This window comes from Musca autumnalis, unplaced genomic scaffold, assembly GCF_047663935.1.
Source record: "Musca autumnalis isolate F117 unplaced genomic scaffold, ASM4766393v1 scaffold_5, whole genome shotgun sequence".
Classification (NCBI taxonomy): Eukaryota; Metazoa; Arthropoda; class Insecta; order Diptera; family Muscidae; genus Musca; species Musca autumnalis.
The window spans coordinates 24,636,503-24,657,571 of record NW_027412088.1 but is presented as its reverse complement, the minus strand read 5'-3'; the positions used below and the strand labels follow the sequence as shown (position 1 = coordinate 24,657,571).

General features: G+C 37.9%; 1 protein-coding gene and 1 long non-coding RNA gene across 5 annotated transcripts in view; both read right to left on the bottom strand.

Annotated features, from left to right (window-relative positions):
• LOC141386532 (uncharacterized) overlaps window positions 1–11,657 on the bottom strand; it is a 153,135-nt gene extending 141,478 nt beyond the window's left edge. Inside the window, exon 1 of the long non-coding RNA XR_012408400.1 lies at window positions 11,523–11,657. This is a non-coding gene — a long non-coding RNA (uncharacterized lncRNA). The remainder of the gene's footprint in view (window positions 1–11,522) is intronic.
• Window positions 11,658–12,113: 456 nt separating this feature from the next.
• YME1L (ATP-dependent zinc metalloprotease YME1L) lies at window positions 12,114–20,669 on the bottom strand. 4 transcript variants are annotated; one of them, XM_073955176.1, is made up of 11 exons: window positions 20,495–20,669; window positions 20,158–20,430; window positions 17,406–17,602; window positions 17,148–17,340; window positions 16,482–16,577; window positions 16,347–16,420; window positions 15,972–16,285; window positions 15,674–15,903; window positions 15,452–15,612; window positions 12,990–13,155; window positions 12,114–12,855 (listed from the first exon to the last, which is right to left on the bottom strand). In XM_073955176.1, exons 1-11 carry the CDS (start codon window positions 20,519–20,521, stop codon window positions 12,361–12,363), a joined length of 2,226 nt encoding a protein of 741 aa, XP_073811277.1. In that variant the 5' UTR covers window positions 20,522–20,669; the 3' UTR covers window positions 12,114–12,360. The 4 variants fall into 4 exon arrangements, with proteins under 4 accessions (XP_073811277.1, XP_073811274.1, XP_073811275.1 ...); XM_073955173.1 differs by having other exon boundaries at window positions 16,347–16,429; window positions 20,495–20,650; XM_073955174.1 differs by having other exon boundaries at window positions 16,347–16,429; window positions 17,406–17,599; window positions 20,495–20,650.
• Between the last annotated feature and the right edge of the window lie 400 nt (window positions 20,670–21,069).

The following is a 21,069-nucleotide window of genomic DNA, read 5'->3' as shown; positions in this document are numbered from 1 at the left end:
CATTGAAATTCCGTAGTAATTATTGTTCCACAAACATCCCATACAGGACAAGGGAGGAGTGCACCCCGATTCATATTAGATCAATGATATGGGACCTACTGTTTATTCCCGAGTCCGAATGGCTTGTCTGAAGACACCACTTGTAGAGAAGTTTTACATGACTAAAATACTCTGGAAATGTCGCTGATATTACTGAGGGATATTTTACCACCTTTGAAATTGTTAATGTTGCCTTGCCGGGCAATCGAACAAACTACCTTCAGCGTAGAAGGCGGGTGTACAAACCATTGCACCACGGTGACACCCAAGTCCCCTAATACCAGGCGGTTATGGTCCTCCGCAAGCGAACTAATGTCGGGCAAGGTACAGCTATTCATCGGCGGTATGTACACATTAATCATCAACACGTTGGAAGATGCTCTGGGCCAGCAAGAAGTTACATAACTCCTGACTTCATTCCCTACATCCATTACATCTCACCGCTGTTGACATGTTGATGACCAATGTTGACATGTGTTGGATGCGAACATGCCAAACTGAATATGAACATCCATGGTCTGGGGTTCTTGTCTATCTCGACACGGCCCAAATGAGATCGCAGCAGGCATTCCGCGATATATTGCCGCCTATATATAATTGTTCCACAAACATCCCATACGGGACAAGGGAGACTTCTCTTATATCAATGAGTGCACCTACCTACTACCTACTGTTTTATAGGAAGTTTTACATGGCTGGAATACTCAGGAAATGTCGCCAACATTACTGAGGGTTATTTTGCCACCTTTAAAAATTGTTCGATGTTGCTTGGCCGGGGAATCGAACGCACGACCTTCAGCGTGCAAGGCGGGTGTGCATACCATTGCACCACGGTGAAAAAAATACAAATACAAAAACATAATTGTTGTCATAATTGAGTCAATCCGGAGCATAGAACCGGTCGCAGTTGGACTACAATGGTGATGTCTGGTGAACCCTGGCAATCTTCTCATGTTATCCCAGTAATCTTGACGGCGTCTTAAGCCGGAACAGCTCATAAAATTGCGCCAATTCCATACATCTAACACATCTTTCGGATTATCAAATATAATAGATTCATAAACTGGGAGTATTTTGCATACCGGTAGGGATGAAAAAAACGAAGCAGGTCACTTGAATAAATAAACGACCTTATTTATAATTATTCTCAATGTCAGGACCGGCTGTTGTTGTAGAAGATTTGACTGCACAGTTCACTGTGCATCTTCTGGATGGCACTACATCATTAGTTCTTTGAGCGTAAAGCTGAGTTCCTTGCTGCTCTTAGGACGTACAAGGACGAGCTATCTAGCAGTAAAGAAGACGATTGGAGGAGATTTATACAGGACAACAGGGACGATCCTTGGGGAAAGGTATACCGTGTGTGCCGACACGGTGGGTCTAAGCGTCTGGATGACCTACAGGCGTTGCGTCTTAGCTCCACGTCGACAGCCTTGGGGTGGGCGGGAAACGTAGGTATTTTGCTGGGGTCTTTCTTCCCAAGGTCGGAGACTCATCCACCTCCCCCGCTTGTGTGGGAGTTGGGTGAGCATCCGGACTTCGAGCGTAATGGACGGACAGTATCTGCCGGATAAGAAGTAGAAAATCGCCATGTATCGACGATATGACCGGAAGGATGTACAAAACCATCTGGATGGTCATGCCAGGGGTACTTCCCGCGTACTTGGAAGGAAGCTCGCGTCGTGGTGCTCCTCAAGTCGCCTGATCGGGTAAGGAGTAATCCTTGCTCGTATCGGGGCATAAGCCGTCTCCCAGTGCTTGCAAAAGTGCTGGAGAGGATTATGGTAGCAAGGCTTGGGGAGTGCCGCGGCGTGAGTCCTTCACCGCATCAGTTCGGCTTTGTCGAGGATAGAGGTACGGTGGACGCGTGGATGTATGTACAGAACAGTCTGAGCGGGTCAAATGCCAAATTTGTGTTAGGCATATTTGTTGTCTTTAAGGGTGCATTTGACTTCCTTTCGTGGGATAGCGTGCTCGCTAAGCTGTCTGAGATCAAGTGTCGGGAGTTTGTTCTCTGGTCGAGTTATTTCAGTGTTCCTAGGGCTTGTATCGTGGGAGCCAATGAGACGGTCTGTACAGATGTGGAGCGCGACTGACCTCAGGGGTCTATCTGTGGTCCATTTATTTGAAACCTCATGATGGATTCTCTACTGCGGGAGTTAGCGACCACTTTCAAGATTGTGCGTATGCAGATGATCTCCTCATCATGATCGAAGGTGAGACTCGTGTCGAACTGGAACGTCGTGCTGAGGAGGCCATGGGCATCGTGGGGGTCTGGAGTGACCGAGTGGATGTTGAGGTATCTAAGGAGAAGACTGAGCTAATGCTGTTGAAAGGCAGATTAGCGCACAGTCGACCTCCCCACGTTCGATTTGGTGACCACGGCATACGATATGTCAAACAAGTCAGGTACCTTGGAATAACGATGGCCGAGAGAATGAACTTCCTGCTGCACTTTGATCGTTTGAAGGATAAGTTGACTGCTGTTGCTGGTATGGTCAGAAGGGTCTTGCGGCCGACTGGGGTTTGAGCAGGAGCTCCGTGCGCACCATATATGGTGGGTTTTTTGTTGTCTGTGCAACATATGGTGCACATGTATGGTATGCTGCAGCAGAATCTGCTGTTGGCCGTAGGAAGCTCTTGTCGTGTCAAGGAGTGGTCATGTTAGCATGCCTGCCGCACTGTCGCACTGTGTCTACGGACGCAATGCAGTTGCTACTTGGCGACCTGCCCTTTGACCTGGATATAGGACTGTTCTGTACAAGCTGAAGCGTGGTTTGCAACTGTCTGAGGATGATTGGCTCGGGCCTTCTGATCTGGTGGATGGGAATGTTAGGCGGCGCAGTGCAATCCTTCGGGAGCGTGCTGCTGTTAGGTGGCGGACTAGGTGGACGGACAGTGGCAAAGGGAGGGTGACGTACGATTTTATTCCTAACGCAACGTTCGTACTGGACCGCCCAGACTTTGGCTTTAGCATGAGTCTGGGATTCTTACTGACGGGGCATGGCTCTCTAAATGCATTTTTATAAGCAAGAGGCCTGTCCGGGACTGATTAATGTGAATGTGGGATGACTGAAGACGGGCCGCATATACTGACGGAATGCCGGTACTATGATGACATTAGAGATTTAGTCAATATGGGTATCACGTATGGAGGGGCGGGGTGGGATTTCAGTAGGGCACTTGAAGACAGGCGAACTTTTATTTGTTTAAGTAGGTTTGCCCGCGAAGTGTTTGTTAGGAGAAGGACTAGACTTAGTGGAGGTAATTCCTGCACATAGTCATCTCTACTGTTGGGCGTGTTGGTGTTGGAGGAGGAGGTGAGTTGGAGAAGTTGAGTGGTGCGGCGTCGGTTCCTGGTGTGGATGTCGTGCCGGTCATCGGTGTGGGTGGCTTCGTCCATTGTTTGTGTTGTCCGTTGCCGCGTTCCCTGTGGGCCCATTGTGCATTCCGTGAGGACAGCATGTTAATTTTTTGTGGTCCTGTCTTGTATGTTTGTTCCGCTGGCTTAAATGGAGGAGGGCACCAGTCCGGTACTGTTTGGAGTCCAACTGGTAGTGGTCATTGGCCACGAAGCCTGACCGGAGGCTATATTCTGGTACCGCGGGTGCCCCCAGATCCTCGGATGTGGCCTGACAGTTGGTGTTGGCCCCCTTGTGGGAGCATCGCGATGGCTGTGGTTAAGACCCAAATCGAGGGGAGAGCTTCGGCTCGAGTGTGGAGTTGCACTTCAACCGGGTGCCTGACCCAAAGAAAAGTAGGAGCTTAAATAGGCTCCGCTCCTAACCAAGAAGGCGACCATGTCCAAATACGTGCGAGCGAATTGGTACTCGTGCTTTTTGTGCGGGGGCGTTGGTAAACGCATTGTATTCACCCGATGTTAAGAGCACTGTTGGGTAGGCCGCATGGCAGGTACCCACATTAAACACCACGACGTATGCAGAACCAAAATGTTCCAATGGGGGACTCATGGCTTTATTGATTGTCTGCTGGATTTCTTAGACTTTATGTCCAAAGTGGGTTTTTGGGTCATTGTTTCATTTCTCACGTCATAGGCATGAAGGATGACGAGCATAAATTCTCGGATTTTACTCCAGTAAAATTCAACACTATTTGAAGAACATCTTGCGGACAACCATTTTAACGTTCATTCATCTTTTGCTTCGGTATTCCTCTGTGGCTTTCGGGCGTTTTTTCTTCTATTAAAAAAATTCTATTAATTTTGAAATATATATGAATATACTTAGTGGTACAGACTTACATTTCCAAAAATCTTCAAAAAGATTTTCAGATTTTCTTTAGCCAATTTTGTTGGTGAATATGCTGTCGCTTTTAACATTCCCTGTTTTTGGTGTAACTATTTTTCTTTGTTTTCTTTCTTTTTTCACTGTGTGGTTAAAAATCCATAAAAAAAATAAATAAACAAAGGTATATATTGTACAATAACAAAACACTAAACAAAAAAATATTATAAATATTTATATTTATGTAATTGTTATTAAACTAAATAATATGATTGATAATTTCCAAACAAACAAAAAATATTTATGAGATGCTAATGAAATGAAATAATAGGTGAGGTGAGTGAGTCAATCGTCATCACCCAAACAACAGACAAATTCCAAATTTACTAAATATTTATTATTAATTAATTAAATTAATTATTGTATAATCTAAACTTTTTGGCCAGCATAACCCAACACAAACAACTAATCAAACCATATTATCCCGCCCAGCAAATATCCCACAACTTCTTCTCCTCCTAACTACAATTTCTAGCCATGTTCATAATAATATTTGTTGTGATGAATTAAAAATAAATAAATAATAATTATAATAATATTGTATCCATTAAAATGTGAATTTTTTGGTTAAAGAAAAACTAAGAAAACAAACGACTGTATTAAAAGCAAATACAAAGAAATTCCAAAAACAAAAAACAAATTATAAGAATTATATATCATATTCTTTAGCTAAAAGAAAATTTAGGAAGAAAGCAAATGACGACAAAAGCCATGGGGAAAATGGAAAAATATTATTAAAAAAGCCATATTTAAAAAATAAATATTAATTTAAATAAATAAAAATTTAATAAATTATATACATCATATTATATATATACACACAGGTACATAATACATATATACAATATATAAACTCCGTGGCAAAATAAAATAAAAATTGAAAGAACGTTACAAAAATTACCAAAACAAAAAAATGGAAAGACATGAAAGAATTCTAAAAAAGGGAAGAGATAGGATACAGACGACAATGATAAAGACGATAATGATGATGATGTATTATTAGTAAGAATCTGTTAAATTATACATAAATAAATAAATTATGAAAGAAATATTATATTATTATGGATTAATTTATTTAAAATAAAACAAAAACAATAACTGAAAATAAAATAATAAACCAAACAAGAGGAATTATACACAAAAAAATTAAAATTTTTAACTTCATTAGGGTGGTACCGGATGGGGCAAATGGGGAGGGGCTATTTTCATATTTTGTAAAACTTTAGAAATACCGAAAATCGAGTGAAACCGTCCTATAGGGGCTATATGAAAACGTGGACTTATATCGACAGTACTGTCCAGCGGAGACTAAATACAACATTTAGCCATTTCGGTTAAATAATGTGGATAAAACATTCAAAATACAGAAAGTCCGGAGGTACCTTTATTTTGTTGTTGTTGTAGCCCCTGCAGGTTTTCCACGTATGTATGTTCGAGGGAAGAAAGAAAATAAAGAGAGAGAGAAAGACAATGGTTAAAAATAAGACATTTTACATATCCACATCCAATCCAAGGAATATTGCTGCTTGGATTGGATTTGTCCAAAGCGATTCAGGTGTTAGTGTTGAGGGTTTTTGTGGACACATGAAAAGATGCCTAGTGATGTGCGGAGACTGTCCACAATCTGGGCACTCGTTTGGTATTTCAGGGTTTAGGAGGCATAGGTAACTGTTTATGTACCTCGCTAGTCCAGACCTGAGCTGGGCTAGAATGCATCTGGTCTCTCGTGGTAGCTTAGTTTCCTCTTCACTGATTGGAGGAGGTCTGCCACCTAAGACGACACTATAGGTGTATGCATCTATAGCTTCTTGCACAGCGTTTGTGTGAGCTAGATTTATTGCTCGTTTAATTTCTGCCTCATTGCGTGTGTTCAGTGGGGGAAGGGTGTGCTTGTCCCATCTGATTGGTGTGTCCCTCTCTGAGGGGGGATTTACGAACGTGAGGTGATTTGGGTGGTTTGCGGAGAGACACTTCAGTTGGTGTTGTTTTGTGAGGAGTTTTGAATGTCTTTTGACATTCAGCATCTTGCATTCATGATGCAGATGCTCTTCGGGTGTTTTAGAGTTGCATCCCGTTGCCAGTCTGAGGGCAGTGTTTTGTGTTATTTGGAGGTTATCCAACTGAGTGTCACTAATATTGGGGGTCCAGACTGGGGCCGCGTAGTCAAGTAGTGGACGGCCTATGGCTTTATAGGTTGTTACGATAGTTTCTTTTTCTTTACCCCATGTGCTTCCAGTTAGAGCTTTGAGGATTTTGTTTCTGCCACCTACCTTTTTTGCCGTTAGTTCAGAGTGTTTACTGAATTGGAAAGTATTCTCGAAGATGACTCCTAAGATTTTGGGGTATTTGACAGTGAGTATGGTGTTGCCGTTGATATTTATTTTTAATGTTGTATTTACCTCTTTTTGTCCAGGTTGTGAACAACGTCGCGGAGGATTTAAGAGCTGAAAGTTTTAGATTTCGACTTTCGAAGAAGTTTGAGAGGGGGAGATACTCATTTAGTCGATTTTCTATGGTGGAGATTTTCCTGTCAGACGATAGTACACTGCAGTCGTCTGCATAGGATATGAGGTTGATGTTTGGAGGTGGGATTGGCGCTTTCGCCACATAGAAATTGAAGAGTAGTGGTGATAGCACCCCTCAAGGAGGAGTACTATCACCACTACTCTTCAATTTCTATGTGGCGAAAGCGCCAATCCCACCTCCAAACATCAACCTCATATCCTATGCGTCGTTGTTTGGACTTTGTTCCTCTGAACTCGATGTAGGACTGTCGTCCGGACAAGTAGTTTGCCATCCATCTCTTCAAAGAATTTGGTAGAGTTGTCTCTTTGATATCATTCAGGAGTGTGGAGTGGCAGACTGTGTCAAAGGCCTTTGACAGGTCCAGGGCTACAAGTACTGTTCTCTTGTGAGGTATTTTTGCTGTTGAGCGACTCAGCTATGGTTGCTGTTTTTTCGCAGAGAGCTGTTGGTCGTGCTCCTTCCGGCACGGAAACCATGGTGTTGCTCTGCGAGTTGGAGTTGCTGGGAGAGGTATGGCTTTCAGGATTTTTATCACCGGAGATAGCAGTGTGATTGGCCTGTATGACGATCCTAAGTGTAGGGGCTTCCCCGGTTTGGGGATAATTTTGCCTATTTTCCACATATCTGGTATCTCAAGGGAGTTTATGCCGATATTGAAGGTGTGGGCTAGGAAAGAAATGCCTTTGGGACCGATGTGCTTTAGCATTTTGGTGGACAGACCGTCCGGACCGATGGCCGTCGAGCTTTTGGCAGTTTTGATGGCGTTAGCAACATCTTCTTCGGTTATTTGGATGGGTGGCGTGCCTGGCTTTATAGACTGGAAGTGGCGTTTCAACTTCCTGCGCGTGTTATTTCTGTCGGTGGGGTGTTCTACGAATTGACGACAGAAGGAGGAGGCGGCTTTCCCCTGGCTTTTGGGAGTGTTGCTGTCAAAACTAACTGCTATTTTGTCGTTTCTCCTTGGATTGGAGAGGTTTTTTATGGTAGTCCATTGTCTTTTGGTGCCCAAGTCGTATTCTTCCAAGTGTTTTCTCCACTTGTCCCTTTTATGGTTTGCTACGAGCCTATCAATTTCTTTGTTCAGAGCATGTATTCTCTGATCAGATGGATCAGTTGCTCTGATAGCGCCCCTTTGATTGGCTAGTCTTGTGGCTTCAGTGGGGAAGTTTGGCCTGATGTTGGGGATGCGCCCGAGGAAATACACCTCTTGCTTCTGCATGTTGCAGTAATGCGTGTAGGGTGGTCTTCGTTTATGACACAGTAGCTCGTGTCATTAATCTGTTGGGCAATGAGGTTTCCTCTTTGGTCGTTGCCTAGTTCTGAGAACCAGGATTCATGGTGAGCATTTATGTCACCGAGAAGGATGGTGTTTCCCCCAGATAGGTAGGGTCTTATGTCGGGTTTGAAGACTGTTCGGCATGCTGACTCCGAAGGGATGTATATATTTATGAGGTTTAGCTCATTCCCGTCAGTAAACATTTTTATACCCTGAATTTCTATGTGGGGATCAGGGCTGGAGAGGGGAATGGGACTGTAAGTTATTGAGTCGTGTACAATGAAGACAATTCCTCCGCCAGCGTCTTTTTCATGGTCTTGTCTTATTAGAGTGCATGCAGATGTCCTTGTTAGAGTATTTTTGCTGGTAATTTTTGTTTCTTGTACCGCTGTGATATATATTCTGTTCCTATCCATGAAGTCAGTGACTTCTGTGATTTTACGGGTCTGTCCGTTACAATTCCATTGGAGGATTTTGGTTTTGTGGGGCTTGGCAGTTGTTGTTGTGTTGGGGTTATTTGTCAGGGGTGGAAGGCTAGGTTAGAGTTGTTCGTTTGTGGTGATTGCGAAGGGGTGGGGCTATAGTTTGGAGGTTGGGACCTGCGACAGCAAGGGCCAACGAAATTTGGGATGTAGTTCCCGGAGTTTCTTAGCCCTGAGCATCTTAAGTGCATGTGATGGCCGCAGATTGAGCATTTAACAGGTTTTGCTGTCTTTGTGACAGTTTTCCTGCATATTCGGCATGGATCAGTCTTGCTTGTCGTATGCGGTGTGTTATTTGTGTTTATTGTACCTATATTAGTGTTAGTGCTCATGCTTGTTGTCCTAGGACTATTATTAGTACTTGGGGTTTTTGTGGAAATTTGTGTCTGAATGTGTCGGGCCCAGCGAGCAGATGGTGATTGGGATGGCTCTCACGGTAACATCTCATTGTGTTGCTTTACTGGAAGAATCTTTGCCTCCTCATGTAGATGGTCCAGTGAAGACTTGAGGAGGCACACTGTTGCTGTTCTCAGGGCGGCATTCTGACAAGTTTGAATCTCTTTCCATTGCGTATCAACTAAATTCGGGACCAAACTGGCGCCGCATTGCTTACCACATACCGACAACACAGCAAGGTTTCTTTATCTGCACCCCAAGTGCTGTCGGCTAGGGACTTGAGGACCTTGTTCCTATTTTTCAGTTTGTCGCAAATAGCTGTGGCGAGTTCGCGTGACTTGAAAGTAGTGTCGAATGTGACCCCTAAAATTTTAGGGCAGTTTGTGGTCGGAATTCTATCTATCTACCTCGACATTCAACTCTCTTAAAAACTGCGCTGTCCATGTGGTGATCAGAGTGACTGTAGATTTTGTGGCGTAAGTCCGCATATTACTCGCGTGGAAAAAGGTGGTAATATCGACCACCGACTCAGACCACCGACTTCATAAACTCTGACCGCCGTACTTTTCTGAAACATGGGTTTCAGAGAAGTTACCAATCACTGCTTCAGAGAACTGCCCATGCTAAGGGAAGATCATATGGTAGCTGAGAGAATTTTCCGGAACATCATCACAGTTGCAGCGGTTCGATACATACCTGGGGCCTAATTACGTGATTCGATATCGAGTTGTTTCGACCCGAGTACTCAAAGTTGGGATGACAACATTCGTTATCGAGTAAAATGATCGAGAAATTGAGCATAAATTTGCGAGTAATTTCTCGTAGCCAAATGGCCTATCGTAAACAAACGAAATGAAAGATTTCTTATTGTATTTTTGATTAAAATGTAAAAAATTGTTGTTTATTGACGGTTTATAGAGGAAAAATGATATTAGTAAATAATTGTGAGCATTCTTTACACAAAATAACAAGAGAAATTGGGAAAAGTCCTTTTCAGTCGTTTTGAGAAATTGTGATAAAATTAGAATTAAAATAAATACATATGCATGCTATCATTAACCAAAAATTAGTGTTTGCAGTCGTTAAAATACAAGTTGAAAAAATATGAATTTCTGCAAAACAAAAAATTATTTAATATTAATAGCCTTCACTTTATAGGTGAACAACTTTTAATAAAGTGCATTTTAAACAGTTCACCCCCCCAAAGGAAATACTCTCTCAGAGAGGCTAAGTCAAAACACCCACCAAATTCTCTCATTTATTTTGAGAGAGAATTATTAAGGTAGATGTATTAGAAAACTGTAACAAGAATGTCAAAACAATTTTACAAACATTACTAATTTTCATATTTTCTTAGCACCACTTCATTCCGAAATTATTATTCAATGTATTGTTCAAAAAATTCCACAAATATTTAAATTTTTCATCCATAATTTTGTTTTTTAGTTTTTGCTTTGAAATAAACACATTTTTTTGACACCTACCTTCATAACATTCCCTGAAGAACACATAGTTCGATTACCGGTTACTCTCGAAACATTCGATCAACGATTTCGATCGAGTCTTATCATGCCGTTTTTTTCTCGTGTCGAAAACTTATTCACGAGTAAATTCACGATCGAATCGAATCACATAATTAGGCCCCTGTTGGTCAAATAACCGAAATTAGACCAATTATCTAGCAGAGGAGACGGGACTAGGAAATGAGCGTGATGAGATTTGTCGAACAAAGACTGAAGACCCAATAGTTGGGGAACTTACTGCTTAAGTTAACAGGCTAAATGGCGTATTAGATGAAGCAATGCAACATTGTTACGGGATTAAGTAAATTGTGGGCAACACTTAAATCACATTCGAATCCAGGAAAAACGGATGACAGGACGGCTGTCACTTTCAAGGGCATGACGGTGACAGATTCCAAAAGGTGCTCTAGTTATTTTAACCGGCAATTTATAGAGCATCATGAGATTGATATGGCGAAGAGCAATATGCTACGCTGTATAAGAACCCTATCAGTCAAAGAAGAGGTATCATCACAATTTACGTTGTAGATGTCACCGTATTGTACCAGAAGCCTGGAAAGTTGGCAGGATAGCCCCATTACTGAAGTCAGGCAAGGAAACCTAGTGTTTCGGCCAGCGGCTGCCAATAATAGTAAGTTTGCATTTGCGAAATCCACTCGATTTCATTGCCTAAACGTCAAATGAAATCCAATGGATTTCAGATGAGTTTTCATTTGACGTATACGCAAAGAAATTGACAGTTGACATTGAGTGGATTTCGTAAATGTAAACCAAGCAAAAGTTTCGAATACTTGTGATATCTTTGCTGTCTTGTTTTGCAGTTGCATTTACCAACAACAATTCCCAATGCTTTAAATTAAACCTGTGATTTATATCCAATTATTGGATATATATTTAGATATAGTTAGGTTTGTGAGTATATCAAAAGTAATATTTAATATTAATAGCAACTATGAATACATACGTACATACTTACTTTGTTATTCGTTCTCATATAATGTTTGTGATGTAATTCTTGGTATTGCAGACTTTTCTGAATATTAATTCTATTTACAAAAGCTTTTGAAATATGGAAAAACATTCTACGATTTGATGGTGATGAATAATGGCGAGAATGGTTTGAAAATGATAAAAATTAAAATCACAATTTTGCCATGCAGTAATTTTTGAAAATTAATTTCTTGGGAAACTAAAAATAATGATAAAATAAATACAAATAATAGAAATAAATAAAAAATTCTATAATGAACAAATTAAACATACTTACCAACTCCAGTTGTTACTCCTTTGATTATATATTCTCCCCATACATATTTTGAGTTCTTAATTTAAAAAAATGTCCACATTTAATTTGTATGATTTGTAATCATTGATTTTTCAATTTTTTTTTATTATTTTTTTCATTACTTCCTAAACGTATTATTGGCTATGGAATCGGAAAATTATATTATATAAAATTGGTTATAGTTGTAATTTGTTTGTTTGTTGTAATTTAGCTCAAATAAATATGTAAATATTATTTCAAATAATATTTTCTTGGTATCTTTTTTTGCATTTTAGTTCCATATTTCTTTTCTTTTGTGTCGCGTTCTTCTTCTTATTTTTTGTTGGGTTAAAAAAATGTTTTTTTTCGCTGCTGCAATTTTTTCAATTTTTGGTATTTATACTAAATTGTCCTTTTTTGTTGTGGTTGTTTTTTTTTTCTTTTGTAACATATTTTTAGTTAAAACTAAAATATAAAATTAAATCCCCCATTTTTCTGCTTCTCTATTCTTCATTTGTTTCCTTTCATCATTGATTTAAGTAAATTTCTACTATTGCGAATCCTTCATAATCGCTTTTATATCTTCAGCATCTAAAGTCTCATATTTTAGTAGGGCTTCAGCCAAGGCCTTGTGTTCCTTGGCATGTTTCCTTAAAATATTCTTGGCCCGTTCATAACTCTCGCTTAGTATGCGTTTAATTTCAGCATCAACAGCTTCCACGGTATTGGGTCCCAAGGTTTCCGTGGGAAACATTCCCTTATTCGATTCAATGGTACGTAGGCCAACTTTTTCGGACATACCCCAGTCTTTAACCATATGTGTTGCAATGGAAGTGGCTTGTTTCAAATCGCTACTGGCTCCGGAGGTAATTTTTTCAGCACCAAAAATAAGTTCTTCAGCAGCACGACCACCCATCATAGTATCCATCATAGCCAGAAGTTGGGCTTTGGTCACATGATAACGTTCTTTTTCGGGGATGTAGGCGGTATGACCTAAGGATGGACCACGTGGCATAATGGTGACTTTGTGTAATGGATGGGATTCCTGAAAATGTGAAAAAGGAGATGTTGATTTTAATTTGCTGTTGTTGTAGCATCCCTATTCTGGTTACAGAATTAAATTATTTCAAAACGAACCAATTCTTTGGTCATTCAGATATAATGCATCATTTTATTTACCTTGGTGTAATAGGCCACAATGGCATGGCCACCCTCATGATAAGCCGTAATAAGATTGGCTTCTTCATCGGGTAGACGTGCCTTACGTTCGGGACCCATTAGTACCTTATCTCGTGCGGTTTCCAAATGTTTCATTGTTACTGTTTCGGCGCCATCAATAGCCGCCCTAAAATTAAAAAGAACCAAAATTAGAATTTTTCAGTAGGCCTATTCTGTAACTTTTATCGATTGAAAAGTTGTTAAAATTTCTTTTGTTTTTGTAACAACTACAAAACAAACAAATGAAATTGTTGTAAAATAAACAATGAGTAAAGTTGTTAAAAAATTACAGAATAGGCACCCAGGTGAAATAATCTAATATTGGAAGGAACAATAATAACAACAAAAGAAGCCACTGACTATGACCCGAAACAAAAAACGTTTCGACCTGCTGCTGACAACCTAGCATCAAACATATCCTGCTACCACAACATCATTCTATGACTAACATGGAAAATGAAAAACACTTCAGTTCTGAATTGTATCCGAAGGTGTTTAATGTCTGCAATCGGGACCCCAAGATTTTAGGTCGAAATTTTGCACCTAAACTTAGATCAAGTTCGAAGATGGGTCACATCTGTCCACTGCTTCTATGCCTTCCCCACAAAAGTTCAACAATTTTGGCTATAACGATAACTCAGAAAAGGTGTCGTGAAGCACCATTTGTGAAATGGTCTCCAGAAGCAACCTTTCTTTCCGAAAGTGTCTCTAGAATTAATCTTTCTTTTAGAAAGGGTCTCTAGAGTTACTCTTTCTTTCAGAAGGGATATCTAGAAGCACCGTTTCTTTCATAAAGTGTCCCTAGATGCATCGTTTCTTCCAGAAAGGGTCCCCAGAAACACCCTCTCTTGCTGAAAGGGTCTCTAGAAGCAATCTTTCTTTCAGAAAGGGTCTCTAGAGGCAATCTTTCTTTCAGAAAGGGTCTCTAGAAGCAACCCTTTTTTCCGAAAGAATCTACTGAAGCATCCTATGTTTCCGAAAGGGTCTATAGAACCACCCTTTGTTTCCGAAAGGGTCTATAGAAGCACCCTTTGTTTCCGAACGGTTCTCTAGAAGCACCATTTCTTTCAGAAAGGGTCACTAGAAGCACACTTTCTTTCATAAAGGGTCTCTAGAAGGGCCGTTTCTTTCAGAAAGGGTCTCTAGAAGGGCCGTTTCTTTCAGAAAGGGTCTCTAGAAGCAACCTTTCTTTCAGAAAGAGTCTCTAGAAACACCCTTTCTTTTAGAAAGGGTCTATAGAAGCACCCTTTGTTTCCGAAAGGATCTATAGAAGCATCCTTTGTTTCCCAAAGGATCTATAGAAGCACCCTTTGTTTCCGAAAGGGTCTACAGAAGCACCATTTTTCCGAAAGGGTCTATAGAAGCACCCTTTGTTGTCTATAGAATCACTCTTTGTTTCCGAAAGGGTCTATAGAAGCACCCTTTGTTTTCTATAGAATCATTCTTTGTTTCCGAAAGCGTCTATATAAGCACCCTTTGTTGTCTATAGAATCACTCTTTGTTTCCGAAAGGGTCTACAGAAGCGTCCCTTGTTTCCGAAAAGGTCTATAGAAACACCCTTAGTTTCCGAAAAGGTCTATAGAAACACCCTTTGTTTCCGAAAAGGTCTATAGAAACACCCTTTGTATCCGAAAGTCTGAAGAAGCACCCTTTGTTTCCGAAAGAGTCTGAAGAAGCACCCTTTGTTTCCGAAAGGATCTATAGAAGCACCCTTCGTTTCCGAAAGGGTCTATAGAAGCACCCTTTGTTTCCGAAAGGATCTATAGAAGCACCCTTTGTTTCCGAAAGGATCTATAGAAGCACCCTTTGTTTCCGAAAGGGTCTACAGAAGCACACTTTGTTTCCTAAAGGGTCTACGGAAGCACACTTTGTTTCCGAAAAGGTCTATAGAAGCACCCTTTGTTTCCGCAAGGGTCTATAGAAGCACCCTTTGTTTCCAAAACGGTCTACAGAAGCGCCCTTTGTTTCCGAAAGGGTCTACAGAAGCACCCTTTATTTCCGAAAGGGAGAAGCACCCTTTGTTTCCGCAAGGGTCAATAGAAGCACCCTTTGTTTCCGAAATGATCTACAGAAGCACCCTTTGTTTCCAAAAGGGTCGGTAGAAGCACCCTTTCTTTCCGAAAGGGTCGATGGAGGCACCCTTTCTTTTCGAAAGGGTCGATGGAAGCACCCTTTGTTTCCGTAAGGGTTATAGAAGCACCCTTTGTTTCCGAAAGGGTCTATAGAAACAAACTTTCTTTCAGAAACGATCTTTAGAAGCACCCTTTCCTTCACAAGGGTCTAAGAAGCACAATTTCTTTGAAAAAGTGACTAAAGATGCACCCTTGCTTTCAGAAAGGGTCTCCAGAAGCACACTTTCTTGATACGAAAAGTCTCGCCTTCGGACATTTTAACATAAATGTTGAAAATAATATTTACATTACCTTAGTGCCGCTTGATTAATCATGTTCTCAAGATCTGCACCAGTAAAACCTGATGTACCTCTGGCCAACATATCCAAATCAATTTCATCATGTAAAATTTTCGAGAGATATAAAGTGATGATCTCTTTTCGTCCAGTAAAATCGGGAGTGTTTACAACAACCTAAAAATAAACAGAAATTAAATTAATTTTAAAACAACAAAACTTCTTTAGTTTTAAATACCTCAACATCAAAACGGCCAGGACGTAGAAGTGCCTGATCTAAATCGTCGCGACGATTTGTTGCACCCAAAACAATGACGCCGGCATTTTGATGGAAACCATCCATTTCGGAAAGTAGCTGATTAATGGTTTGATTTGCATAGGGATGTAGAACTGAATTGGTACGTTTGGCACCAACCGAGTCAATTTCATCGATAAAGATGACACAGGGTGCACGTTGTTTGGCGGCCTCTAAGAAGAGGAAGGAGAGAATTTGAAAATCAATAATTAAAACCATATGAACTGTAGTGTACACTTACTAAACAAATCTCTTACGCGCCTGGCACCTTGACCCACCAAAACTTCATCAAATTCTGGACCAGCTGCATGGAAGAATGGTACATTGGCCTCGCCGGCCACAGCCCTGGCCAATAAAGTTTTTCCCGTACCGGGTGGACCCACCAACAGTACACCTTTAGGTAATTTACCACCCAAGTTTGAAAACTTTTCAGGATTTTTAAGAAATTCAACAACTTCTTTTAGTTCCTGTTTGGCTTCATCGCAACCTTTGACATCTTCAAAGGTAACATGGATTTCTTCAGGATCAACTTCCACTTGATTACCCAATTGGATGCTGAAAAAGAAAGTTGGATGTTAAAATGTATTTCTTTAAAACAAAGCTTTTTAGTACTTACCGAAACATGGAACCATTCGAGGAAGAGAACAGACTTACAAATATTCCAATAAATACGACAATAACTAACAATTGCTGAAAAACCTGGATATTGAATTATCATATCACTCTCTTTACTGTCGTGAATTTAACTTACCTTTAAATACTTCATGGTTTTGCCAGATTTTGGATGATCTTCAGAATTTGCAGCAGCTAAATAACCCTCGGCAAATGCTACCTTTATGCTGTTTTCCTGGAATGGATTAAATATTTAAATGGGCCACAAATTCATATTTGATTTTGAATTAAAAACTCCTAAATCATATTTTCTTTCCAAAATATTTGAGAGGTTATAATGTTGACGTTGCGTTTTAGCTAAGCCACTAAAAACTTTTGCAAATATTTGCTTACTAAACATTTTATTGACACATATGCAGAATTGAATGTCACAGGTAAAGAAACTTATAAGATTAATTGCCGTTATTTTTGCATCTTCCTACGAAATGTTTTGTTTCTTGATCAATCGATGAGAGATGCTTGAGAAATTAGATAAAGTGCGATCCTAGTATGTTATGGGAATTTTCCTTTTAATAAATGAACCTTTGTGTTGCTATAATAAACTTAAACAAATACATTTGTGAAGTTTATACGGCTCCTATTTTTTTAAACATTTTGTGTTAAGATTTCCCGAAGATGTTCGAATAGAGCCAGCCACAACTTAATTTAAACCTTGACAACAGAAATTCCTATAGTATAAAAACTTGCCATCTAATTCGCCCCAGCTTATCGGAACCTGCTTTTGTGATTTGTTTCTCCAACTTACCATATTCTTGTCAGGACCACCTTCGGCTGTCTTTTCCAATAACCGCTTCAACGTTTCTGAACTACTGCTCAATTCACTATCAAGTTTTTGAGGATTTCCACTGAAGGCAGTTCGCAAGCGGGACGCCACTGTGGGATTACGTCTTAATTCAGCAGCTATGGAACGATCTGTTTTAAAGGTACGTACAAATTTTCTGCAAAACAAAATAAAGACACAAAATATTACCACTTCATTGAAATATTTTCAACTTAAACTTACAATTGATGTTGAGGTATAATGGATTGCAAGAGCTTGGAATAGGTTTTGGCTGGCAAACTATGGGTCCATGTCTGTTGACCCATGGTAAATTCTAAAAGATGACGTGATTTATTTCTCTTCCCCGTTGTTACATGATGTCTTATGCCTACACCATCTACATTAACCTGTTCCGAGGTTAATAACATTTTGGCGGCCTTCTGATGCAGACAGTTAGGAGACAAAAAATGTACGCCCAGCAGACAGACATTCGCGATAGAATAGAAAGGAAATGAAAGCATAATATAAAATTTAATGAAAAATAACGAAAAAATTTAATGAAATAGAAAGGAAATGAAAAGAGTATCGTCGTGAAGAAGAAGCATAGGATAAAATTTAATGAAATTTAGGATAAAATTTAATGAAATAGAAAGGAAATGAAAGCATAATATAAAATTTAATGAAAAATAACGAAAAAATTTAATGAAATAGAAAGGAAATGAAAAGAGTATCGTCATGAAGAAGAAGCATAGGATAAAATTTACTGAAATTTAGGATAAAATTTAATGAAATAGAAAGGAAATGAAAGCATAATATAAAATTTAATGAAAAATAACGAAAAAATTTAATGAAATAGAAAGGAAATGAAAAGAGTATCGTCGTGAAGAAGAAGCATAGGATAAAATTTAATGAAATTTAGGATAAAATTTAATGAAATAGAAAGGAAATGAAAGCGTAATATAAAATTTAATGAAAAATAACGAAAAAATTTAATGAAATAGAAAGGAAATGAAAAGAGTATCGTCGTGAAGAAGAAGCATAGGATAAAATTTAATGAAATTTAGGATAAAATTTAATGAAATAGAAAGGAAATGAAAGCGTAATATAAAATTTAATGAAAAATAACGAAAAAATTTAATGAAATAGAAAGGAAATGAAAAGAGTATCGTCGTGAAGAAGAAGCATAGGATAAAATTTAATGAAATTTAGGATAAAATTTAATGAAATAGAAAGGAAATGAAAGCATAATATAAAATTTAATGAAAAATAACGAAAAAATTTAATGAAATAGAAAGGAAATGAAAAGAGTATCGTCGTGAAGAAGAAGCATAGGATAAAATTTAATGAAATTTAGGATAAAATTTAATGAAATAGAAAGGAAATGAAAGCATAATATAAAATTTAATGAAAAATAACGAAAAAATTTAATGAAATAGAAAGGAAATGAAAAGAGTATCGTCGTGAAGAAGAAGCATAGGATAAAATTTAATGAAATTTAGGATAAAATTTAATGAAATAGAAAGGAAATGAAAGCATAATATAAAATTTAATGAAAAATAACGAAAAAATTTAATGAAATAGAAAGGAAATGAAAAGAGTATCGTCGTGAAGAAGAAGCATAGGATAAAATTTAATGAAATTTAGGATAAAATTTAATGAAATAGAAAGGAAATGAAAGCATAATATAAAATTTAATGAAAAATAACGAAAAAATTTAATGAAATAGAAAGGAAATGAAAAGAGTATCGTCGTGAAGAAGAAGCATAGGATAAAATTTAATGAAATTTAGGATAAAATTTAATGAAATAGAAAGGAAATGAAAGCATAATATAAAATTTAATGAAAAATAACGAAAAAATTTAATGAAATAGAAAGGAAATGAAAAGAGTATCGTCGTGAAGAAGAAGCATAGGATAAAATTTAATGAAATTTAGGATAAAATTTAATGAAATAGAAAGGAAATGAAAGCATAATATAAAATTTAATGAAAAATAACGAAAAAATTTAATGAAATAGAAAGGAAATGAAAAGAGTATCGTCGTGAAGAAGAAGCATAGGATAAAATTTAATGAAATTTAGGATAAAATTTAATGAAATAGAAAGGAAATGAAAGCATAATATAAAATTTAATGAAAAATAACGAAAAAATTTAATGAAATAGAAAGGAAATGAAAAGAGTATCGTCGTGAAGAAGAAGCATAGGATAAAATTTAATGAAATTTAGGATAAAATTTAATGAAATAGAAAGGAAATGAAAGCATAATATAAAATTTAATGAAAAATAACGAAAAAATTTAATGAAATAGAAAGGAAATGAAAAGAGTATCGTCGTGAAGAAGAAGCATAGGATAAAATTTAATGAAATTTAGGATAAAATTTAATGAAATAGAAAGGAAATGAAAGCATAATATAAAATTTAATGAAAAATAACGAAAAAATTTAATGAAATAGAAAGGAAATGAAAAGAGTATCGTCGTGAAGAAGAAGCATAGGATAAAATTTAATGAAATTTAGGATAAAATTTAATGAAATAGAAAGGAAATGAAAGCATAATATAAAATTTAATGAAAAATAACGAAAAAATTTAATGAAATAGAAAGGAAATGAAAAGAGTATCGTCGTGAAGAAGAAGCATAGGATAAAATTTAATGAAATTTAGGATAAAATTTAATGAAATAGAAAGGAAATGAAAGCATAATATAAAATTTAATGAAAAATAACGAAAAAATTTAATGAAATAGAAAGGAAATGAAAAGAGTATCGTCGTGAAGAAGAAGCATAGGATAAAATTTAATGAAATTTAGGATAAAATTTAATGAAATAGAAAGGAAATGAAAGCATAATATAAAATTTAATGAAAAATAACGAAAAAATTTAATGAAATAGAAAGGAAATGAAAAGAGTATCGTCGTGAAGAAGAAGCATAGGATAAAATTTAATGAAATTTAGGATAAAATTTAATGAAATAGAAAGGAAATGAAAAGAGTATCTGTACCTTCTGTAGCAACTCATTTATCCTTGATGTCTCAAAGAAATTTCTTGCCGTGGCATTATGTTGACTAACCATGTGATGGAGATTTTGTGGTATTCTTAAAGTATTTCTTGTTACTCCTCCTGTACTAACGGCATCACGTCGTTTGCCTCCGTTTGCAAGATGATGCCACCGAGTTGATATTGTCCTTCCACTTACGAGTTGTCCATGACTGTTGCCGTTGCTACTGTAGACTTTCGTTGGTTTACGACCGAAATTACCCAAATACAAATAGGGCTGAAAAAAGGCAAATCATTGACAAATTTCACATAAAAACAAATGCAATCTGCACGGAACTTACCAATGAATGGGTGTAGGCACAAAACATTTCGATCCGTTCCAAAAATTTGTGAAATTTGCAATTTTTAATTTAACTTATGAAACTACGAACGCACCAGCAGATGACAGAATGTTGTGTTTGACATTGTAGGGTTATGTAGATTAAATTTTGATCAAGTGAACGACTTTTTGTAAATGACTCAAAAGTCGGTGTCAGGGACGCATAATTTCATGAACTATTTTCAATGAAATCACTGCAGTGTGGACCTGAACTAATTGCTCCGTTCTTGAAGGTTATGGCTATATTACACTATACGCTTTTTCACATCTATGTTGTCACTTTGGTATACTAATATACAGACCAGTAGTGGGATTCTATAACTAATTTTTTGAGTTACCGAAAATGTCGGTAAATTTAAAATGCTTATAATTTCGTTAATTAATTCATCCCCAAAGCAATTTTGTTGAAAAAAATGTGCGAATCACTTTATTTTTTAAAGACGATAACCCAAATTTGTACAAACTTTTTCAAAATGCTGTTCGATAACAAACATGTTCAGTAAAGCGGGGTACACACGATCAGTTTTGACTGTCAGT

Coding starts and splice junctions, on each gene's coding strand:
- YME1L (XM_073955173.1), bottom strand. CDS start 20,521: ATGTTTTGTGCCTACACCCATTCATTG. Junction 17,341..17,405: donor ATTATACCTCAACATCAATT/GTAAGTTTAAGT, acceptor TTTGTTTTGCAG/AAAATTTGTACGTACCTTTA. Junction 16,578..17,147: donor GTGGTCCTGACAAGAATATG/GTAAGTTGGAGA, acceptor AATCCATTCCAG/GAAAACAGCATAAAGGTAGC.